Source organism: Lithobates pipiens, unplaced genomic scaffold (assembly GCF_037356315.1).
Source record: "Lithobates pipiens isolate NorthernLeopardFrog02 unplaced genomic scaffold, aLitPip1_a1.2 Scaffold_8, whole genome shotgun sequence".
Lineage (NCBI taxonomy): Eukaryota > Metazoa > Chordata > Amphibia > Anura > Ranidae > Lithobates > Lithobates pipiens.
Genome location: NW_027507903.1, coordinates 597,160,250 through 597,184,976, shown reverse-complemented (window position 1 = coordinate 597,184,976; position 24,727 = coordinate 597,160,250). Strand labels below are relative to the sequence as shown.

The window sequence follows — 24,727 nt, the reverse complement described above, 5'->3', positions numbered from 1 at the left end:
ACACGACCAGACTTTTTGATAGCAAAGGTCCGACAGAACGAGTCCGTCGGACAATTCGATCTTGTGTGGGCTCCATCGGACCTTTGTTTGCCAAAAATCCTGGGGACTGTATAAATAGAACATGTTTTAATTTTTCCACCAGAACTCTGCCGGACCGAGAAATCCGTTCGTGTGTATACTAGTCCGACGAACAAAAACCGACCCTAGGGCAGCTATTGGCTACTGGCTATGAACTTCCTTATTCTAGTCCAGTCATACGTCATCACGTTTGAATCCGTCGGATTTTGGTGTGATTGTGTGTGGCCAAGTCCGTTCATTTGGAGATCCGCTGAAAGTCCGTCGGAAAGACCGTCTGACCTAGTCCCTCGAAAAGTCCAATCGTGTGTACGCGGCATTAGACACTATCAAGAAACATGCTGGTAGTCAGATGTATTAATCTGGGCTAGCCTACATGTTTTTTGTTTGCTGGAGTGCAATCCTCCTGTAGGTGGAAGTATAACCCAAAGTTGAATCATTTTCTTTGTCCCTCAATGGACGAGAAAGAAAGTTTTTGCTTTAACATACACTTTAAGGCACATTGACATTGTGCATATAGAACCACACTGACCTTCTCGCTGCGTTGGACAAGAGCATTGTCTGGGTGGATTTTCCATGTAAAGGTTTCCCTTCTCCCTGGTAAAGACAGGGTCACATCCATGTCAATCTCGTTCATTTGGGGTAAGTGAATCTGGTACTCTGATAATGCTTGGAACACCATTATGGTGGCCTGGAAGGAAAGGGGACAAAGCCAACAGGTTACAGAGTCAATCTACTAAAACTAAGACCAAATACCAAAGTGGTTCTAAGCAACCAATCACAATTCATAGTTCAATAAAGGGGAAGTTAAACCTGATTGGTAGCTATGGATGTCAATGTTGCTCTTAGCTCTGCCCCATTGAAAAAAAATGGCAAGTGTTTTTTCTATAAATCTCCGGCATACGTAGACACTTTAAAGAACAGTAGTTACAGGTAGGTTTTAATTTTTGTTTGGGTTCCAACTGGAGAGATTACTTGTCATTTACTGGTGCCTGTTGACACTGGGACAATAAATGGTGTATTTTTTTAAAAATAATAAAAAATGTGACTACCATTATGTTTTTGGGTTGATGGAGGAAGTAGGCACATGGGGACCCCATGAAGACAGTGTCCCTGGTGGAAAGTGAACCTAGGATTGCATTGCACTTCCCCATTCTCTTTCATCCTTCTACCTGCAGAGTGTACTCTACCTGTGTGGATCCATAGCCCCCGCCATAGAATCTTTGTTCTATCAGCCATTTGGCCACAGGTTCAGCCAATATGTACTGCTTTGTGTTGAGAAGGGCCAGTAGGCCGTATGATGTGGCTTCAATCATGTAGAGATCTGAGGAATAGTCTGCCCAATGGGTGCCACCTAACCACAGAAGAAAACACATTTTAAACAAATAATAGTAATAAGAATAGTTTTTTTTTTTTGGATGTTTGTGAAGGTTCTCAATTATCCAGGTCATGGTATAGCTACTGAAGTAGTAGTAGTTACATTACAGTAGTAGTCAAATTCAACTGGCTCAACATGTTCTTTAATGTTGAAGGCATTTCATAGTTTCTCTAGGTGTCTTGGAGAAGCTACTAAACATCTTCACCATTACAGAACATGTCCAGGTTATTGTGACTAATTGCTATATTTTTTTGTATTTTTTTATAGACAGTGGGTATGCCACAGCTTAATAATACATTCAACATGTGCTAAGATTTTAAAAATCCTTGCTTTTATGTACAGAAAAAAATAGGTAAAAACAGAGAAGTATATCCGAGACTAGTCAGTAGAGCTATATATGCCAATTGGAAGGGTGAGAATAGTTGTTGAGAGAAGGAAAGGGATTAAAATGGAATACCTTTTAAAAATATTGATTGCATTAAATGAATTACTTAAAAGATGGGTTAGTGCATACAGTAGGTTCCTCAAATAAGTAAAATAATATACAACATTTCTATATTTATAATAGTGGAGTTTTATGGGTTGTTTGGAGGTAGCCACACCCCCCAAAAAAAGGCCAGTGGGCTATTATAGGTTATTATAATTTCCATGGTTTTTCATTTTTGATTTCTTTCTTGTTTATGCAGAGTTGTTCTAAATAAATATATGTATTTTTTAAATTGTAGAAACACGTGTACGTAGGTTAGCCACATTTTTTTTTTCATTGTATAATCTAGCTTTGCCTCCTTGCCAATTCCAATGCCAAACCCCTATATATATCGATTCCCTAAAAGTTCCTTCCACAATCGGTCTGGAAATTTGGAGTACGAGAAAACTCTCGAACAAACCTGTTGAACTCTTTATGAGCTGGCTGTGATCTGGAAGTTTTTTCACCAAGGAGAGTGCATATGACGTGATGCAGATGCTGTATGGATTCCTCAAGGTCTTCAGCCGATCCACCAAGTAGGCGGAGCTCTTATCCAGTTTGGAGTCCAGCTCCTGCAAGTATATAAAGAACAGGGAATAGTGAGGGCAAAAAATCAAGGCAGCAATCTATCATAGACTCCAGTTACTGAGACGCCACTAATCTGAGCATATTCTACCTATATCTTGGAAAAAGGCTAAGATATACAGCACTTGAAAGCATGCTGCATTTGACTTGAGCCTGGAGCCCGATGTCTACATTTATCCTAATGGGGCCATAAAGGTGGGGAGCTACCAGAAGTAAGATAGGGGGTACTAATGTTGATGCCACCTCTGCCATTGCTGCTAAAGGGGGATGAGGTTCAGGTCAACCATGGGTTTGAGAAGAGTCCTACATGTAGGCAGGCACAGGTTTTCCTCCAACCTTTAGGTGGCACGGTGCCATTGTTACAGGTGGAGTGAAGTCTGTTGAGGGAATTGTTCCCTTATGGATCTTAGAGAAACAAGCTGATTGACTGGACCCTGCAACCTTTTAAGACCTCAGGTAGCCATCTTGACCTGGGACCTTATATGTATGGCCTCCTACATCATTCGGGCACCCCTGGAGCAAGTGATAGGTCAGAAAGAGAGACCATGCTGGTGAGGGAAAATCACAAGCAGGGTGAAACCTTTCCCTGCATAGCTCAGGGAAAGGTTTCTGGTGACTAGCATTGCCTCAGGTACAACACCAGACTTGAGGAAACATCCCGGTATCTGAACCAGTAATGTGGGGCTTTTCTCAACAGAATTTTAAGTGCTGTCCTGGTACACCACAAACTGCCACCCCTCCAAAGGAAGCCATTCTGTCCTGTTTCATTATACCACTTACAGCTTTATTGCATCCCCCAAGCATGTAATTTATAGGATTTGTGTATTTTCAATGTTGCCCTCAAAGCTGCATGAAAAGACATCCCCGATATATGGCTTTAATATATATTTTTTGCATTGGTACATGTCACCCATGGCGGTAGCCAGCTTTGCATGCCTTTTTTCGTCAGTAGCCCTATTAGCCCCAAATACAGCAAAGGTTTAATGACAGAATTTGTTTCAATGGGATTCACCGCAAGGTTCAAGCTTGCCGAATTTCAAACAGGATTTGTTGAACCCTTGGTGAATCAAACCTGGGCAGATGTACTGATCCCACCGATTGTCAAGGTGATAACACAATGGAGGTTTCTCTTACAGGTGCCTAACTAAGAGCACTTTCACACCACACCGCCCATAGCGTCAGCGGTAAAACGCCGCTATTTTTACAGCGTTATTAGAGCGTTTTTACAGCGTTTTTACAGCGTTTTTGGGGTGCTAGCGTTAAAATTACCGCAACGCTGTGGGCGTTTTTACAGCGTTTTACAAGCGTTTTACAAGCGTTGGGCGTCAAAGAGCCACCTCACCTCCCTACATCACTTCCTGTTTACTTCCTGGGATCTTGTGAGGTGACAGAGGATACAGAAAGAAGATGGAGTTCATGGAGCTGTTCTTGATGTTTGTGCTACTGTATTGGGAAAATATCCACCAACAGAGGCAGCAACGTCGGTATTGGGTTCATCCCATCCTACAAACACACAGCTCTATCGGGCAATTTGTGTTGCTATATGAGCACCTAAGAGTGCACCCAGACAAATTCCGAAACTATACTCGAATGAGCATTGGAACGTAAGTATCTATATCCTAATCCCACTCCCACTGCTCCCAAATCTCCAACCATAATCCCACTCCCACTGGTCCCAAAACCCAAATCTAGAACCATAATCCCACTCCCACTGGTCCCAAAACCCAAATCTAGAACCATAATCCCACTCCCACTGGTCCCAGAACCCTAATCTCCAACCCTAATCCCACTCCCACTGGTCCCAAATCCCTGGTCTCTTTCAACCTCCATCTTCTCTTAGCTCCTATCCACCTCTACAAACAGGATTTCCTGATTTACCAGCATCCTACGCTTCAGTGAGATCATGTTACCTCCCCACAGCTAGTCCTGTTGCTGTGGATGCTATCTTTTTGTTTGCATGTTTATCTTTTGTTTGTGAGATCATGTAAAAACAAGCAGTTTATATAAAGTACATGCAGTGTCTTGTTTTACTTCAAATCTACATTTTTCTACGATTTCTTTGGCACTTTGATGGCTTGGAAATCATTGTGACCTTTCCACAATTTCAGTCCTGTTGTTGTAGATGCTCTCTTTCTACTTGCATGTTTACTTTTTTTGAGATCATGTGACTTTTTCTACAGCTCAGGGCGGATTATAGGCGTTTTTACAGCGCTTTCAATTCATTCCAATGGAGAGGAGCGTTTTTGAAGCGCTTTTTTTAACGCCCAAAAGCTGCTCCAAAGATGCTGCTTGCAGGACTTTTCTCAACGCTCAGCCAGCGTAACGCCTTGGTGTGAAAGGGTCCATTGAGATGCATGGAGAGCGTTTTATGAGCGTTTTAATAGCGTTATTTTTAACGCTAAAACGCTGCAAAAACGCCCTGGTGTGAAAGGGGTCTAAAGGTACAGATTTAATCACTTAGGTCTATGCTAGAAGGACAAGATTCAACCCCCACACAGACTTTAATTGGATCTGCTGCTATAGTAAGTTCGGGTTCACCGAATTTCAAACAGAATCTGCTGAACCCTTTTTTAAATTCAAACCTGGACAGATTTGCCGATCCCTTTTACTAGGGTGAACACTGGCAGGTGTGGATGATGCAGGGTACCATAAGAGGCCACATCCCTACTTGTGTCTGAGCTGAAAACAGATCGGTCAAGTGGGAGAAGTTGAACTAAAAGGCAGCTTGGCAACTTGTCCTGGGAATAGCTATAGAGAGGTGCTATATAAGATTTATAGAATTCTCAGAATCCCCCAACATCTCTTACAAGCAGAACTCATAATTCATTGCATTCACTAATTATTACCATACAAAAACAAGGCATTACTTACTGGAACTTCATTTTGGCAGAAATCCTTGGCTTCCACTAAGGCGATGACGACAAATGCGGTGAGAGAAGCATCGGGGTCGGTGTTTCCGGTTCCTCCCTGCAGAGGCAGAATAACTTAATACTATCCATACAGATTACCCAGACTAAGCAATTATCTTGTTACACCCTGATAGGTCACAGAGCAATGCTCTGTTCAGGTGCTTACCAACCAGAATCACTCTGATCTGTCCTTTAAGCCCCGGAGAAAGAAGAGGGAGAAGAGCAGGGATTTTAAATCCCTGGATCGCTGCGCAGGTACGTAAGTACGGTGGGGGGGGGGGGGTAGGGAGGGTGTACGCTGTTAGTTCACCTTTACATTACATCCCAGTCGAAGTCACGTGTGTTGTGATGTAACGCGTAGGATACCGAGAGGCATACAGACACCGGAAAAGACGGTCAGGTACGAGCTCAGCGCTCGTTTTTACATTGCATGATCCACACATGGAAATGTGAGTTCTTTTATGGTTTTACTAATAAACTTCAGCTTTTTACCAAAAACATACTGCACCATGGTAGGCTCTTTATCCTCTTTTATACCCTGACATATTGAGCATTTGAGCGATTATAAACAACTATTCATTGGAAAGAAAGGAAAGCATCCCCCCTGGTTCTGCTCCATAAACAGTAGGAACGCACAGGAACATACCCCCCAACTCCCCTTATCTTCTCTACATGCTGTTTACCTTACAGCAGTAAGGTAATCATTTACTACAACCACGGGTGTCAGTGACACTGAAGACACATTTTTGCACTTAAAGTCACAGCGACACTGGATATTATTGTATCACCACACAGTGTTCCTGAGAAACACTTGCACACCTGCACTATTTTTGCACACCGGACCCTGAAGAGCGTCCAATATTGCACTATAGATTTTATATACTTATGCTTATCCCTGTGATTTATTTTTGCCTATTTGCACATTTTGCTTATGTTGCACATCTATGGTTAGGCCTATTTATATATTTTGCACATTTATGGATTGCACTTAGTAATACCGTCAATTATGTTTGCTTGAATTTGCACACTGTGTAATTTTCTTTTGCACGCTAGCACTTTACTGTGAGAGTTAAAACGGGTGATTACTCATTTTTTACGAATTAACTCTTTTCGCATTAACGATAATTGTGTATGCTGATTTTAAAAAAAAATGTATTGCTAGGAGCGCAACACCACCTACTATTTGAGTTACCAAAGGTAGTTGTACTTAACTCTTAGTAACACAGTCCTTTACTTTCCCACTTTAGATCTTCACTCACTGGGCTCCCAGTCTCTCACTAGACTTCCAGATCCCAGTCGTCACTGGATCCCATGAGCTCTTCCACAGCTACCCCGCTGTATACTCCTCAAGCGCCACCCCCCGCTGTCCTGCTGGGTCCCTGGCTTGGCTCTGCTGATGCTTTCCCACTTCTTCACCATCCCGTCCCCGGCTGGTGAGAAGACTGCTCTGGTACTTGCTTCAGCTTACTCACAGTGGTCTCCAGTAGTAAGATGAATGGCCCTTTAGTGGCGAATGCTTCCCCTCTACATCCAAACACAACTTGGTTGGACTCCAATCCTGCAGTCCCAACCCTACGCCGCTTCTCCTGCTCCTGGATAGGCCTCAGGCAGCCTAGCAGCCTGGTGTCCCCGGGATAGGCCTCAGGCTTCCAGCCTAGCAGCCCGGGCTGAAATAACACACATCCACCCAGACAGCCGCCCAGGTGGCACAGAACCCCGATCATCTGACTCCACCCAAAAAAATAGTCTCTCCTAGTAGGCCAAGGGACTAAAAGAAACCTCCGCCAATTGGCTGAGACACACCATCCATTCATGACCTGACCTTGCTTAGCCCTTGTCAATCTAATGTCACCAGCCACAGTGCCACCTAGTGACAGGAGAGAAAAGAAATTTAGAGAGGAATCAATTGATCTCTAACAATTAACCAGGGTGCTACATATGTTAAACATTTATCCCAAAAGGAAAAAAACTGTTTGCCGTAATCGATTATAGCTGGAGCTTGATTTCAAATAGTAAGTGTATTTAAATCTGCTAGTCCATCCCCTCCCCCCAGATTTCCAATGCTTCTGTCCAAATGTGCCCCCTGTGCTCCATCATCCAGAGTGAAGACGCTCTAGTACAGGAGGTATGTTACTGGCCCAATCACTGGGTAAGACAGAGGGGAAAAAAAGCCTTAAATAGAAGACTAATCCAGCCACTACAGCTTACATTTTTGGTTTAGGGTTTAATACTGCTTTAAAGTGTTTTTTTTTCCCCTAAATTGGATAAAAAAATACCACAACTCAGATGCAACTCACATAAAAAACATGAATAAACCTCTAAGTCTGCTGTACCTCAAATGTAAGTCGCACATATATGGCTGATTGAAGTTAAATCCCACAGAGTTAGCACATCCCTATTTATTTAACTACTGGCCCACAATCTTTTGGCACATTTCTCTGAAATATGGAGGGAAGGAAAGCAAAAAGTTCCTTGTTTCTCAAAACTAAAATAAAAAAAATAACCTTTTATTCCTAAATTTCCTAACATACCACCATCTCTCCATGTATGACTGGAGCATCTTCCTTGAACACTCCATTGGGTAACTGCTTTTCGGAAAGGAGCCAATTCATAGCCCCACACAAAATATTCTTTTCTACGTTCATCAATCTTGTTGCCATTGCAAACACCTTCACCACATAGGCAGTGAGCCTATTGAAGGAAAAAGATACGATAAAACAGACGGAAGGCAACACATAAAAAGTAAGAGAGGAATGTGATGAGATGTATGGAAATATTTGGCCAAACTGTGACTTAGTGGTCTTACCAAGTGCTGCCAGGTCTGTTAGTAAATGCAGAGTAGGAGTTTTCAGGTTTCCGATATGTCATCTGTTGGATGTATCCTAGAGAAATAAGTATGAACATCCATGTCAGCTGAGCCTTTTTTTAACTGAAGTATCATGAGTTGACTCTTGCACATTTTTAGGCCTACCTTGTTCAATGTTTTTAATGGCCTCTGCTCTGCGTTCAACCCCAAGTCTTTCCCACTGGTTGGTGGTGTCAAGGTAACGAGTGGCAATCACAGTTGGCGTCATGCTCATCATAATCTGCTCTCCACAACCAGAGGGCACTGTGATTAGATGTTTCAAATTGGCACCATCAATGGAATTCTCCAGAGTTTCTCCAAGAAGACTGCCTGAGAATGTGAAGGGTACAATATATTTTACAAGATCATGGAGTATGCAAATAGTATGTTAATTGCTATCAAAAAGATGACCAGGGAGTGAATAAGGAGCTTTGTTGTGTCCTTGGTTAGGAAGGGCATATTTTGGAGATGTTGCGGAGGTTGAGCAGCAGGATTTGGACAGTGATAGGATGTGGGGCTTAAAGGAGAGTTCAGAGTCCAGGACTACACCTAGGACCTTGGCATGTAGGGATGGGCTGATAGTTATGCCATAAATTTTGATAGAGAAAGCAGGGGAAGGTTCATATGATGGAGGAAAAAATATAAATTCGGTTTCGGATAGATTGAGTTTGAGGAAGTGATGTGACATCCAGACTGATATATCTGTTAGTAAGTTAGTGATATGTGAGGAGACTGAGGAAGTGAGCTGAGGGGTAGAGAAATACATTTTTGGTGTGGAGATGGTATTTGAAGCCATGGGAGGCTATCAGCTGACCCAGAGAGGATGTGTAGATTGAAAATAGGAGAGGCCTAAGAACAGAACATGGGACCCCAACAGAGAAAGGAAGAGAAGAGGAGGAAGTAGAGTTGTAAGTAACGCTAAAGGTGTGGCTGGATAAGTAGGAAGAGAACCAGCGAACAGTCTGAGTACAGTCACAGAGCCCAACGGCATGGAGTTTTTGAAGGAGGAGGAGGAGGAGGTGGTCAACTGTATCGAAGGCAGCAGAAAAGTCCAAGAGTACAGAATAGTGTCCATTGGTTTTGGCCGTTAGTAGATAGTTTGTTAGTTTTAGGAGTGCAGTTTCTGTGTAGTGTTGAGGACGAAATCCAGACTGAAGGGGATCAAGAAGGCTATTCTTGGCAAGGTGGTTGCTCAATCCATGACCATGACCCCAATCACATATTTGTAGTCAGTGTACAATGGCAATATACTTGATGCAAATATTTCCTGATGTGGTGGGAGCTTCACAGTGGTGAACCACATGGGATACAGCCATGCCAACACATTGGCCCTATTATGCCTACCACGGTTGGTACTTTGACACATGACGGGATCTCAGAGGTTGAGAATTCCTCAAGGCCAAAATGGTGGAACATCAGTCCCCTTCCCAGGGCACAAGGGCCTGAATGTGATTAGTGGACAGTATCAATAGTACACCCAATGTTGTTCCTTCAGTGGGTTTTGTTAACTTTGCGGGGGGCTACACGAACCATCTTCTTTGGACATAAGTGTCAGCCTTTTCCTGAAGATTATATAAAATTCGTAGCAGATGAGACAACACACTACCAATGACATACATGATATCTGGCAATCCACAATGCACAAGCACCTCACCACAAACCTTCAATGTCAGAATGAAACCACTTACCTTTTACGCTAACGTAGGTCTGGGCTTCAGAGTTCGGCACAATATCAGTTGGTGGTAAAGTATTAATGGTGATTACCTGGACTCCAGTTGCTGCAAGGGTTTACAGAGAGGAAAGACAGTCATTGGTTGTAAGTAGATGGCTTAACAGGTATAATAGAGATAAGGGACAGGGAGTGAAGATTTATAGGCTTTGAAAACCTGTAGGCTGCCTATAATCAGGTAGATCCAGATGCGTGCCAGATGCTTTTCTGCATGCGCATGTATGGTGTGTTTTTGATTCGTTTCAGTGCGTTTTTGATGCAGTCCAGTGCACCCCCCCCCCCCCTCTTTATTCTTAACAATAAATAAGGACAATTGTGTTCCAATCCATGTCTGTCTGTATGCCCACTGGAGAGAATCTTTTGCCTATTTTTACTAGGACAGAAGTGAAAAACATTACACATTTGCTGGAACAGGTATAGAGGGCCAAATCTTCCAATGTGGACACCTGTTTCAAAAACATCTGTCTAAGATGGCTTTTCTCTACCCTTTGGGAACATTTCCTTTCATGTCTTGTTGTATCACGGGTGGAGGTGGGGTGCAGCATGGTGCAGCAGTAATAATTCACACAGTCAGGTACAATATAAAACCTGTATTGAAGTAATGCAGCAATAGTTCACAACAAACCAAGTAGAAAGACTGGCCAGATGGGTGTACTCATAGTTTCCAGCACATGAACAGAGCGGGTTCCAGCTGGACTGAGAAGGTCTGTAGAGAGGGGCAGAATGTGGCCTGTCCATCTCATGCCTAGTCGGGAAGATGCCCTGAAGAGCAGCAACCCTGCACTTTCCCTCCTAGTACAAAACCTTTCCCTACTGCTATAACTGTCCCTAACAGACAGGGTACCTGTCCCTGCTCTGCCAACTTGCAAAATGCATGGCAAACCTGGGCTTTAAATAGGCTCTGCCTGACCCAAGATAGCTGCTCAAGTCACATGGGGTGGCAGCATCTAATAGGATAGCTTCTCCAGTGAACCAGGAAACCATAGAGAAACCCTGTTTCTCTTGACTCCCTTTCCAACAACATTGTTGCTGCGGAAGAGCGCCACCTGCAGTGGAGAATAGATTGCACCTGCCTACACAGGGACAGGAAATACATTTCAAAATCTCTCCAGTAGGATTACTGAAAGCAATAGAATCCTGACAAACGTGTTAAACCTATCTTGGTCTATCCAAAAAATAATAGTTATTGTGGAACAACAAGGATCATTACTAGTGCGCCAAACATGTTTTCCAACTATTTAACCACTTCAGTACTGGGCACTTTTGCCCCCTTCCTTCCCAGACCATTTTTCAGCTTTCATGACAATTGCGCGGTCATGCTACACTCTACCCAAATTACATTTTTTATCATTTTGTTCGCACAAATAGAGCTTTATTTTAATGGTATTTATTCATGAATCCATTTTAAATTTTTTGCGATATAAATGAAAAAAGAGCGGAAATTTTCTTCTATTTTAAAAGAAATCCAATAAAATCAAATTTTGTCATAAATTTAAGCCAAAATGTATTCTGCTACATGTTTTTGGTAAAAAAAATTCAGTTAAGTGTATAATAATAGGTTTGTATGATCACGGACATATGTACGCAAATGATCATGTACAGATGTGCGCAGGTGATCACGGACATATGTGTACAGATAATCATTGGGACATGTGATTTTAGTGGGACATATGTGGGGGACATATGTTTTTATTATTTGAGGACATGTGTGTTTACACTAGGTTAGTGATCAGTGAGTAAAAAGCGTTAAAAAACAGCTCATACTCACTCATCACCAGCCGGCTGCAGAGATCTGCTCTCTTCTCCTCACTGACAACTTCCGTGTGAGGAGAGAAGAGCTGATTGCCTAGAAACTGGATCTGTGTTTACATCACATGATGGCTGTGATTGGACACAGCCGTAATGTGATCAGGAGGGCCAATCACAGAGCCCTCCTGGCGATCGGAAGATGCGCCGTGTCCGGGTGACACGAGCGCATCGGGATCGCGACGCTGAGCGGGCACGCACGCGCGCGACCCCCCTCCTTCTGAAGGACATTCCTGAACGTCCACTCAGAAGAAAAGAGAGCCCACCCAGCCGTTTATGTACATTGGCCGAGTGGGAAGTGGTTAATCAATTTCATAAAAGAAGAATGCCATGAAATGTGATATAAAACATTGTTTTTATGTGATATGCTCAGTATCTCTTAAAGCCTGTAAAATATATTTTTCAACTATGACCTAAGTTTCCAAACATAAAGCAGCTCTAAACCCTAAATCCAAATTTTAATATATTGCAGCTTACAAGTCCTTAGACATGGTGGCTGCATTCGTTTTCTTTGTTTTTATTCTTTTTTTTCACATTGCGATCCAGCCAGCAATGCACCTCCTATCCTAGGGTGACAATGCTCACTCATTGTTCTATATCTATGGAGGAGCATTATTGTCACACTAGGTTTCTCTTAATTTTTCGATTTCAAACACCTCCTTCTCTCCCCATCCCCATAACGTAGGGTGGAGATGGTTTGTAGTTAATAAAAAAAATTAGCCAGGAAAGTGGATTACATTGCTTGAAATATCAGTTCCGTGCAAAGAAAGTTACAAGGGCACTACATTTCTGGTACGGTCAACAAGGATTTTTCCATTAACAATTGTACCAGCAACAGGAATGTTGCACATTGAGATGCAAAATAATACTACACTGGCACAGCACTTTCTCAAGGATTCTTGGAGGAAGCGCTTTGCCTAGTGCAAAACATGTCACCATAGAATTTATTCCTGCTGGCTATTTTATTAAAGGAAGAATATTATTTTATATCTCGGTGTGCTGCATTCCTCTTATGCCCTGTACACACGGTCGGACATTCCGACCATAAAATCCGTCAGATTTTGTCTGAAACTTGTGTTGCATACACACGGTCGCACAAAGTTGTCTGAAAATCCGATTGTTCTGAACGAGGTGACATACAACACATACATCGGGACTATAAACGGGCCAGTAGCCAATAGCTTTCGTCTCTTAGTTTATTCTGAGCATGCGTGGCACTTTGTCCGTCGGAATAGTCTACACACGATCAGAATTTATGCAATCAGATTTTGTTGTCGGCCTTTTTCCATCGGAATTTCCGACCGTGTGTACAGGGCAATACTGGTACAACTGACTGCTTTGGTGGAAATGAGCCAAGCCAGCACTTGAGATTTCCTTGTGGAGTGTGGAGCCCGATCTCACCTGGAGCGGCTTGTGAAATATTTGACAGAGGAATTTTACTGTACTTTTCAGGAAATGTACTCAGCCTGGAAACAAATGCAACCACCCACCACCTAGGGACTTATCCTGATGATCATACCTTGACTGACCAAGCTGAATGATTGTTGGCAGTTTCTTTCGGCACACAGTCTCCTGGACAAGAACGTTTTTCCTGACTATGCTTTTATGTCAAAATTTTCTATCCTTTGGTGTAATTTTGATGACCTATTTGTCTTTTTTATATATTTGTAATTAAAGCGAAGTTCCACCCAAAAGTGTAACTTCCACTCATTTGTCTCTCCCCCCCCCCCCCGCCCCCTCCGGTGCCACATTTGGCACATTTCCGGGAGACTTGGCCATGACGAATTAAGTCAGCAGTTCCACTCCCTCCTCCTTTCCCCGCCGCCGGGCCAGCAGTAGAGCGCAACGGTACCTCGCCCATGCGCAGTATGGAACCGGCGTGAAGCCGTAATGCTGCACTAATGGGTTTCCTTACTGGCAATGGTGCCGACATCACTGGACTCCAGGACAGGTAAGTGTCCTATTATTAAAAGTCAGCAGCTGCAGTATGTGTAGCTGTTGGCTTTTCATTTTTGCAGGGGTGGGCAGACCTCCGCTTTAATATTGGCATTTACCTTTTAAACTTATATTCATGATATTGCCTTTAAAGTCCCTTGGTGGATTCTCCATTTGTATTATGATCATTTAGGGATGTGGGCAAGACACTTGTCTCCATGTACCACTCAGTTCCATCTAATATTTGATTCAACCACCACATTTAAGGACTGCTAATGATGTAATATGGGGGTAGGTAGTCTCGGCACTACAGCTATGGTGAAAGTACAAATCCCATCATGCCTCTGCCTCTAGGAGTCATGCCTGTGATTGTCAGGGTCTTGCAATGGCTCATGGGACTTGTAGTTTCAAAACAGCTGAAAGGCCGAGGTTGCATAACACTGCTGTTATATATTACATTTTTGCATGCTCTTCCTTCACAGAAATAGTTTAGCTTCTGTACTGACCATCGAACAGCCACTAATGACCAGTGGTTGGCCTAGACGTCTTCCACTCTCCCTACTTTAATTTGTATTTTTGTTCATAGTTGTTTTCTCTTCTGTTTCTTCTTCTTACCTATATTACCCCTTTCCTTTACCATCAACCAACTGGCTCCTTCATATCTTTAACCTTCCCCCTTCTGCCCTTGCTATGTACTGAATACTGGTTCAAACTCCAAGGACATCCATTTATCTGATGTGAGCCTATTTCTGATGTAAGAAGCCTTCCCACAAATAGGAGACTACAATGGCTAATGCATTTATAATTTTTTCTCTTGAGAAACCTATGTATAAGAAAAGAAAGGTTTGAAGCCTATAAGAAGAGTGTAAATATTGATAACTCACTGCCTTCTGAGCGTTGGGGGTCCAGGATGACACTCTGAATACTTTTAAGAACTTTTACTCCTTCAGGCTGGAAGAAAAAAAAAAAGATAAATAATTGGTGATCAAGGCGTCCATGTTCAACGTTTTCAGGTCCAATTTCAGCCACAATTTTTGGCTGAATTTGGACCCGAAACAGACCAGAAGACACGCAGGACTCCATAGAGAGCCAGTAACAATCTCCCGACATGCGAATTAGATGCATGGAACCCCACATCTAATTCGCAATAGTGTGAACCCAGCCTGAGGGAATGTAGACTGGGGTATTAAAACTGTCCTTCACCCAAAATAGAGTCTCCTGTAGGTGTTACCTACAAAGGCTTACTGTAGATTTAAAAACAAAAAATCTAAAGTGTAGCTGCTTATGAAATCAGTCCTCATTCTCCAACTTCTCTTAATCTTGGAGATTTATATTGGTTTTTGGATCCCCGTTTGAGGGAATTTCTCTTTGCCTCTTTCCCGAAGTCAATGGTCACTCAAAATTGAGCAGAAATTAATTAGCCTTATCATTTTCTACACTTACCACGACCTTCAGTTGCTTGATCACTCCATCGGTGTAAAAATAATCTTTGACTGAAGCTTTGATTTCTATGTTAATATCTTCAGTCACTAGAGGAACAATGACAAATGGGAGGATCAGAGTCCCACTAGGTTCTAATTTGACCACCTGACGGAAATTGCCTTCTCGAGTTGCTGCACTGCACATCTTCTCATTGTAGATCAGATCCACTACAGCCTATGAAAGAGAGATAGATAGTACATTTCAGAGCTAGAAAGTGATGGAAAATCTTCCCTATTGGGTCACAGACAGAAATAAAAGCTTGGCAGAAATTTGAATCCAGCTATCACAAAGCCTATAGTTATTAAGGATCCTTCATTGAAGCCCCATTTCATCACATTTCATTTATGATTTTGTCATGGAAGTGGTGGGTTTTTGACTCTGTCCCAGTGACAACGTCCCTGTTTTTTAACAATGTTCAATTGCAAAATGGAGAGCTACATTGTAAATATTGTCAGTTTTGTATCTTCTCTGTTTCGATCATCTGCAGTTTAAAGGGATGAGCTTCCGTTGTAGATGTCAGTAAAGTTACCTGAGAAGTAAAAATACAAAAATGTTTTTTTCCCTTTAACCACTTGCCGACTGCCTTCTGCATATATACTGTGGCAAGACGGCTCGGCTGCGCAAACCGACGTACCTGTATGTCGGTCTGTGCATGTGGTACTGCAGGCGCGCTCGCCTGCGGGTACGGCGGACTCGAGAGAGAGTACCTAGTATCTGTATCTGTACTTAGTAGCTGTACCTAGTGATCAGGAACAGAAATCTCTCTCTACTCCCAGTCAGTCCGTCCCCCTGACAGTTAGAAACACGTCCCCAGGGAACACTTTACCCCTTGATTGACCCCTAGTGTTAACCCCTTTCCTGCCAGTGCCATTTATACAGTGATCAGTGCATTTTTATAGCACTGATCACTGTATTGGTGTCACAATTTGTCTGCCCCAATGTCCTAGTCCTGCTAAAAATTGCCAATCTCTGCCATTACTAGTAAAACCAATAAAAAAAAAAGTCCTGTAGCACCCTCTACCTAAGGTAGGTGCTAAGTGTAAGGGTTTTTGTGTAAACTGCCAGTGCAGGTAAATTTAAGCAGGCCTATGCTGCGAGCTAGGCCTGTTTGTTTTGATCTGGGGGCAGAGGAGTGGTTTAGTATAGCAGTAGGTGACTGACATTTGCCTCAGCTCTTGGGCACCTCCTCTGTTTCCAGGGAGAATGTTCTGGAAAAGGGGCAGGGCAGAGAGCTGGAGTGACATGGGGTACATGTGAGTAGCTCTGACCAATCCCCAACAATTGGCAGGGGGCAGGCCTCCTACATATACCCATGGTCAGCCTGCTGGGGGAGGAGTTGTCGGCTGGGTGAACTTGATGATGGAGTGTTAGACTGTCTGGCCTGAGGGAACCCCTTTCTGGAGGGGGGAGGGTTGTACCTTAGGCAGGGAGCTTGGGAGCTGGGAGGTTGCCTCTCCTTAGACAGTCATGGAGAGGTGTCCTGGAACAGGAGCGGGAGGAGACAGTTGGTACGCACGTCCAAAGTAAAGTCATTCAGGAGGGATCCAGGGCAGGTGTCGGTGAGTGGAAAGCACAGTGGAAAGCTCTGGAAGAGGTATGCCAGGGGAGCTGGATGTAGAGCCAGAGGGAGAGACTGTGGGAGTTTGTGTCAAATTGATGCAGCCAGGAGGGTGGGCAGGATTTGCGAGTCGGACTTGCTGGGTTCAGTATTCTATCATCTACAGTTATTCTTCTCAAGTAAATCAGTTGCTACCACACAGGGGTACTGCAGGCCCGGGCTACAAAGGGCCATCAAGTAAAGACACTGGGACTTATTCAGAGTGAGGCCTAGTCATGTTCTGATGGTGTGACAGGAATACTAAAATTGGACAGTGAAGTAGTGTGCTGGAGGAAGTGAGCGGGAAGAAGTGTTCTGAGGTAAAAGTCTGTCAAGTTTAGGGTCAGCCATCTTGTTCTTCTGAGACGTGTGACGCAGGCACTTTAATTCTACAAGTACAATTTATCCTTTGGGCATCCCATGTCCCTTTTCCTCAACCAAGTTCAATCCCCTAATAAAAACAGCAAAAACAAGCAAGAGACTGTTCAATGACTGAAAAGTATGTCTAATGGATGTGAAATGTGTGGATGCTGTAACACGTAGCAACCCCGCGGGGCCAACTCTACAGTCCCTATCTCTTTTCCCTATTTTGTAGACACTATAACTTTTGCGCAAACCAATCAATATACACTTATTGCGATTTTTATTTTACCAAAAATATGTAGCAGAATACATATTGGCCTAAACTGATGATTAAATTTGTTTTTTTTATATATATATTTTTTGGATATGTATTATAGCAGAAAGTAAAAAAAATATAATTTTTTTCAAAATTGTCAGTCTTTTTTTGTTTATAGCGCAAAAAATAAAAACCGCAAAGGTGATCAAATACCACCAAAAGAAAGCTCTATTTGTGGGAAAACAAGGACATCAATTTTGTTTGGGTAACACGTCGCTAGACCACGCAATTATCAGTTAAAGCGACGCAGTGTTGCATTGAAAAAAATGGCTTGGCCATTAAGGGGGTAAATCCTGGAGTGGTTAAATAAAACATTCCTATTAAACCCCTTATCAACCCACACTTTACCCTGATCAGCCCTAATTAACTCCTTCTTCCCCTTCACCCTCCAACTATTTTTCTTGATTTTTTTTATCCAAGCAACTTGGTGGTACAAGTAAGAAAAAAAGCAATATGGAATGGGTACACTGAAAAAGAATGTTCAAGGTACAAAGGCCAGTTACATCTCGATATTAGCAAAATGCCAAAGGAATACATAAAATCATATTAGTGCCTAAAAGACAATAATAAGACCTGAGCAAACAGGGATAGCTAACATACATCATATATAAAAAATGTCTAGAAAAGGTCATCAGCATGTTTAAACCAAGGATCCAATTTAGTGTTATAGGAATGCATAGAATTGTATAAAGTGTGGAATATTTTTTCCATAAGGCCAATGGAGTTTACTCTTGACTTCAATTGGTCAATAGGGACTGAAGTGGATTTCCAGTTTTTTGGGCTATAAGTCAGTGTATAGCAACACAAATTCCTGCTTTTTTTATTATTATTTTTTAATCATTATTAATTCAGGTTTTTTCTTTTTTTTTTTTAAAGTACAAAATTAAAAATAACTCAGAAAATAACTTTTCAATGCCTTGTACCGGAATCATAATTTTAGTGTCATTTTAAACAGGTCAAATTATAGAATAAAATCCATATTTTTATTTTACAGTAGCACTATTTTTTTTTTTAATCACTTGTGAACTGCCTATTCGCAGTGTACTGCGGACGGGAGGTCTGTACAGGCATTGCAATTGTACACAGAGGAGTTTGTCATGAATCATGACCGGGATCTGCTGATCAGCTGTGTTCAATCACAGTCCAAAGCCCTGTGTTGACAATCAACACAGAGCTCTGTACACAGACTCTGAACAAACTCTCTGTTTCTTCTCCCTGCAAAGCAGTAAAAAGCAGCACACATTAACACTTGTTAGGCACACAGATAACCCTTTGATCGGCCTAGATGTTAATTCCTCCCCAGCCAGCATCATTCGTACAGTGAGTAGGGCCACTGTTAGAAATTATGCCCCCCCCCCCCCCACTACACCTACACCCACACCCACACCCACACCCACACCCACACCCACACCCCACCCCTTTCAGGTGGTGGAAAAGCAGCCTGGAAATTTAAAAAAAGCCTCTGCTTCCACCTCCTGGACCCCTCTGTTAACCTTATGGCTAATTTAATGTAAGCCCTGGTAAGTATGAGTAAGGGTGTGGTCTAGTAAAATCCATTTATTCATTTAGGCAGATATGAACAATAAAGCTGCCCCCCCTGTTTAGCTGATGGGGCCTGGGCCCAGTACAACAGGACCGGTTGTACTGTCTTTCAGCAGTCCTGACAGTGAGTGTGTATAGTACTATCACTGATCACTGTATTAGTGTCGATGATGATGTCAGTGTCAGTTAGCCAGTTCTTCCCCAGTGTCAGTTACTGTCAGATTGCCCGCTCAGTCCCACTATAAGTCGCTGATCACCACCATTACTAGTATAAAAAAGAAAGTTCCAATATATATACACCATATAGACTCAAGGTGACAACCCTCAAAGTGTCACATCCCTATAGCTAAATGTATATAGACAAAGAAATTACCCTATTTTTTCGGGGCTTTTAAGGCACTTGAATTGCACAAATTTATATGAGAATTGAAGTGTGTACAAACAGAATTTATTGGTACAACAACATATAATAGGAAGAGACATTGCTAACTAGGCTACTATTAGACCAACTGTGAAATATAGGAAAATTTGATGAATCTTCCTCTGTCCGACATGTTTCAGAGAGTTCACGTCTCCTTCATCAGGGTATGAGGAGTATCATATAGTCAATCAAGTGGTGTTATATGTAGACTTGCCATGTTTCAGTTAAAAACAGTTTGAAAGAATCTGTACTCTTGCCCATAATATTATAGTGTGCAATATCATTATGTTTCAGAGGCATAGAAGAGGAGTGAACGCCACCTATATAGAAGGAGCAGGTAGCACTGAGGCCTTAGAGAGCCAACCCCTGGCCTTAATACAGGTCTGGAACATGTAGTCACCAATATGGATGACATAGCAGGGCTTCTAACTAGAGAGCCTCATAGGTGATGATATTTGTGGTAAATCACCAATTTTTGAGCATAGAGGATAAATGTTTAGTCCTCTGGTCCAGATTCCAAGTCCTCATATATTTCACCATTGGTGTAATAGTAGCCTAGTTAGCCATGTCTCTTCTTATTATATGTTGATGTACCAATAAATTCTGTTTTCACGCACTTCCCTTCTCATACATATTTTTGTAATTCAAGTGCCTTAAGTCCCCAAAAAATAGGGGAATTTCTCTGTCAGTATATGTGTGTGTATATATATTGTAATGTTCGGGGGACCAGGTAGATCGCAGGACACAGGCTTTTTTCACACAGCAAAGGGTTTATTAAACCTAAATAGCTTTACAGCAGCCAAAAAACAAAAGGAAAAAGGTTGGTAGTCTCACCGACTTGCAAAGTCCAGAATAGCTGTCTTTATCAAAACAGAGCTTGATCTTGATGGTAGGTAGCTTCCCCTGCCAGGAGCCTTCCAAACAGGACACTGCTGTCCACTTCAGTTGCTGCAGTCCAAAATAAACACCATCCACCATGTCTTCTCCACTCCTCCACACCCATCTACCACTTCCTGTCTTGTTTTTTAAAGACACTTCCTTAACAGGTGGGTTAATCAATTTTATTCCTTTAAAGAGACCACAACCCAAACAGAGGGGAAATATAGCGTCCTTCCAGGACCCAGCCACGGCATCCTGTACTAATATTATATATATATATATATATATATATATATATATATATATATATATATATATATATATATGTGTACATATCCCCCCCCCCCTGTGCCCCAACGCCAAGGAGGTGGAGGCAACAGTGGAGCACAAACAATGGACTCGGGAGAGGGCATCTGCATTTTGATGCAGTCTCCCGGGCCTATGCTCCACTACAAATTTAAATTCCTGGAGTGCCAGGAACCACCGGGTAACCCTGGCATTAGTCCCTTTTCCCTGTCTCAGCCATGTTAAAGGGGCATGGTCAGAAATCAACCTAAACTTCCTCCCCAAAAGGTAATATCTGAGGGATTCCAGAGCCCACTTAATGGCCAGACACTCTCGTTCAATTATGGCATAGTTTTTCTCCGCTGGTGTTAACTTCCTGCTGAGGAAGACTATCGGGTGTTCCTCGCCATGAATAACCTGTGACAACACCGCTCCCAATCCTACATCGGAAGCATCAGTCTGGGCAACAAACTCTTTTGAAAAATTAGGTGCTACCAGGACAGGGTGTTGGCACAGTGCCGACTTGAGCTCCAAAAAAGCCTTCTCAGCGTCTGCATTCCACTCCACCATGACCGATTTCCGACCCTTAGTCAGATCGGTCAACGGAGCCGCCAACGTGGCAAAGTTGGGTACAAACCTCCTGTAGTATCCCACCATGCCCAGGAATGCACGTACCTGCTTTTTTGTGAGGGGGTGGGGCCAATTCTGTATAGCCTCTATCTTGTTGACCTGCGGTTTCACTACCCCTCTACCCACGATATAACCCAGGTATTTCACCTCCTCCATTCCCAAAGCACATTTTTCAGGGTTTATTGTAAACCCCTCCTTCCAAAGAGAGTCCAGCACTGCCTGCACTTTGGGCAAATGTGATTCCCAGTCTTTGCTAAAAATGACTATATCGTCCAAGTATACTGAGGCATACTTCCGGTGAGGTCGTAAAATCCTATCCATTGCTCTCTGGAACGTGGCTGGAGCAGTTTGCAATCCAAAAGGCATCCTTTTGTACTGAAAACTCCCCTCTGGGGTAGAAAAAGCAGTTTTCTCTCTAGCAGCCTTAGTCAACGGTATTTGCCAATACCCCTTGGTAAGGTCTAACGTAGTGATATACCTGGCTGGACCTAGTCTCTCGATAAGTTCATCCACCCGGGGCATGGGGTAGGCATCAAACCGGGAAACTTCATTAAGTTTCCGGAAATCATTGCAGAATCGCAGAGTCCCGTTGGGCTTCGGTACCAACACAATCGGGCTCGACCACTCACTCTGCGATTCCTCAATAATCCCTAGGTCTAACATCTTTTTTACTTCCTCTGAAACGGCCTTCCTTTGAGCCTTTGGGATGCGGTAGGGCCGGACAAAAACTTTGACTCCTGGTTCTGTGACAATATCATGCTCTATGACACTAGTGAGCCCTGGCAAGTCTGAAAATTTTTCTTTATTTCTCTGCAAGAACTCCTTTGCCTGCTGACTTTGGGTTTTAGACAGGGTATTTGCTACTTGGACACTCTCCACCCCAACCCGAGGCTCAAGTTTTGTACTAGCCAGGGAGGTCACTGGTTCCCTGTCTGTCCAGGGCTTTAACAAGTTTACATGATATATCTGGAAGGGTTTCCTCTTGCCTGGCTGGTGGACTCTATAATTTACCTCTCCCACTTTTTCTACAACCTCGAAAGGGCCTTGCCATCTGGCCAAGAACTTACTTTCCACAGTGGGAATCAACACTGCTACTCGATCCCCCACTTGGAAGTTCCTAATTTTGGCTGCCCTATTATAGACCCATCGTTGAGCCTCCTGGGCTTTTTGAAAATGTTCCTTAACTAGCGGCATCACAGTTCGGATCCTCTCCTGCATTTGAGAGACATATTCAAGAACACTTTTATGCTGAATTGGTTCACTTTCCCATTCTTCTTTAACAAAGTCCAGTAATCCACGAGGTCTCCGCCCATATACCAATTCAAAGGGCGAAAACCCAGTGGAGGTCTGGGGCACTTTTTGGATAGCAAACAGGAGGGCTGGTAACAGGCAGTCCCAGTCTTTCCCATTCCTTTGTACCACTCTCTTGAGCATAGACTTAAGGGTCTTATTAAAACGTTCTACCAATCCATCTGTTTGGGGATGGTAGATCGATGTGCGCAGCTGTTTAATCCGAAACAGTTTGCACACATCAGCCATAACCTTCGACATAAACGGGGTGCCCTGGTCTGTGAGAATTTCCTTGGGAAAACCTGTCCGTGTAAACAACTGGAATAACTCCCGTGCAATAGCCTTAGAGGAGGTATTCCGCAGGGGTAGCGCCTCAGGATATCGAGTGGCATAGTCGAGGATCACCAGTATGTAAGAATGACCTTGAGCCGACTTTACCAAGGGACCCACTATATCCATGGCTATCCTCTTGAATGGGACCTCAATTATGGACAGAGGGACCAACGGGCTCCGGAAATGGGTCGCCGGAGCAGGCAACTGACAGGTGGGACAAGAGGTACAGTATCTCCTTACCTCTGCTTTCAAGCCTGGCCAGTAAAACCGGTCGGCGATCCGTGCCTCCGTCTTTTCAACTCCCAGGTGTCCCCCTAAAACATCATCATGGGCCAGGTCCCGGACCTTGCGTCTATACTGTTGGGGTACCAATAATTGTTCTACCACATTTTCTCTCACTTTAGTAACCAGATAAAGCAATTCATTACATATTGAAAAATGCGGCCACCGCTCATTAGCACCTGGCTCTTGGGGCTCCCCATTTATTACTACAACCTGTTCCCATGCCCTGGCCAAAGTGGGGTCCTGCATCTGGGCAGTACCAAATGCCCCCTGGGGAACACCCAAATCTGGCAAGTCAGGGGTAGAGGCCATTTCCTCATCCTCTTCCCCCAGCATTACCTGAAGCGGGGAAGGTTCCCCCCCTCAGTGTTCAGGTAGGTCTGAGAACCTCACATATTGACATCCTTAACAGTATCAGCACTATTTTCATCATTATTAACCAAAGTCTTGGCGTTTTTATCAACTGGGTCCATATTACGAATATGTGGCATCTCAGGGTTATTACCCTCAACAACAGGAACAGAGGGACTAGTTTCTTCCCAGTCTCTGGACCTTTCAGACAGTTCTCCTTGTCTCCAAAGTTTTGCAAATAACGGACAGTCACGTCCTATGATAACGTCATGTACCAAGTTCTTTACCCCCCCCACCTCTTGAGTACCAGTGCCACATGCTGTGGAGATGGACACCGAGATGAGAGGGTACTCTCTAGTGTCCCCATGAATGCACACAACCCGCAAAATTTTGCTTACCGGACCGATCTTCCCAATTACTCTAGGGTGAACCAGGGTTACCATGCTTCCAGAGTCCAGAAAAGCCTGTGCAGGGTGGTGGTTCACTTTGACTTCACACTCAAACTTCCCCTCTCCAAGGTCAAGATGTGTTGTACATGCTTTACGGGCATAAAAAGACCCCCTCCGAAGAACCCCACATTCCATGGGTTCTTCCTGCAATGGGCAGTGGGCCCGGGTATGGCCCCAGGCAAGACATCGTCAACATTGTACATGCCCTCCTCTCCGATCAGGAACAGGTCGCTGAGGGGGTAACGGGTGTGACTCTTGGCCTTCCGGGGTGTTGGTTCCAGGGCTCCTGGGGACCTCCTTTCGAAGGACAGCAGTTGGTCGGGAAGGCCGTGGCAGACTGGGCCCTTGACGCTTGGTGGGGCCAAGCAGATCCTCCACCACTGTATATCGTTCCACCATCTCGACAAGGCGGTTCACAGTTTTGGGGTCTCCATGGCTGACCCACCGTTGAAGGTCGTCTGGCAGTGACCTTAAATATCGGTCCAGCACGACCCGCTCCACAATTTGGGGGCCAGACAACACTTCGGGCTGCAGCCATTTTTTTACTAGTTGCACCAGGTCCTGCATTTGAGATCGCGGTGGCCGGTTTGAACGATACTTCCATTGGTGCACTCGTTGGGCCCGAACAGCCGTAGTCACCCCCAACCGAGCCAGTATTTCTGCCTTTAGCTTTTGATAATCTTTAGCATCTTCTGGTGGTAGGTCAAAATAGGCTTTTTGAGGATCTCCGGTGAGGAAAGGAGCAATTAAGCCGGCCCACTGGTCCTGGGGCCACCCTT

General features: G+C 43.6%; 1 protein-coding gene across 1 annotated transcript in view; it reads right to left on the bottom strand.

Moving 5' to 3' along the window:
- LOC143961258 (complement C3-like) overlaps positions 1-24,727 on the bottom strand; it is a 189,214-nt gene that overhangs the window by 55,311 nt on the left and 109,176 nt on the right. The window contains exons 21-30 of the mRNA XM_077470491.1: positions 15,172-15,384; positions 14,613-14,679; positions 9,947-10,036; positions 8,385-8,588; positions 8,220-8,295; positions 7,945-8,104; positions 5,376-5,471; positions 2,341-2,491; positions 1,266-1,429; positions 608-766 (exon numbers count right to left, since the gene is read on the bottom strand). Of these exons, the coding sequence (XP_077326617.1) occupies positions 608-766; positions 1,266-1,429; positions 2,341-2,491; positions 5,376-5,471; positions 7,945-8,104; positions 8,220-8,295; positions 8,385-8,588; positions 9,947-10,036; positions 14,613-14,679; positions 15,172-15,384 (1,380 nt within the window). The remainder of the gene's footprint in view (positions 1-607; positions 767-1,265; positions 1,430-2,340; positions 2,492-5,375; positions 5,472-7,944; positions 8,105-8,219; positions 8,296-8,384; positions 8,589-9,946; positions 10,037-14,612; positions 14,680-15,171; positions 15,385-24,727) is intronic.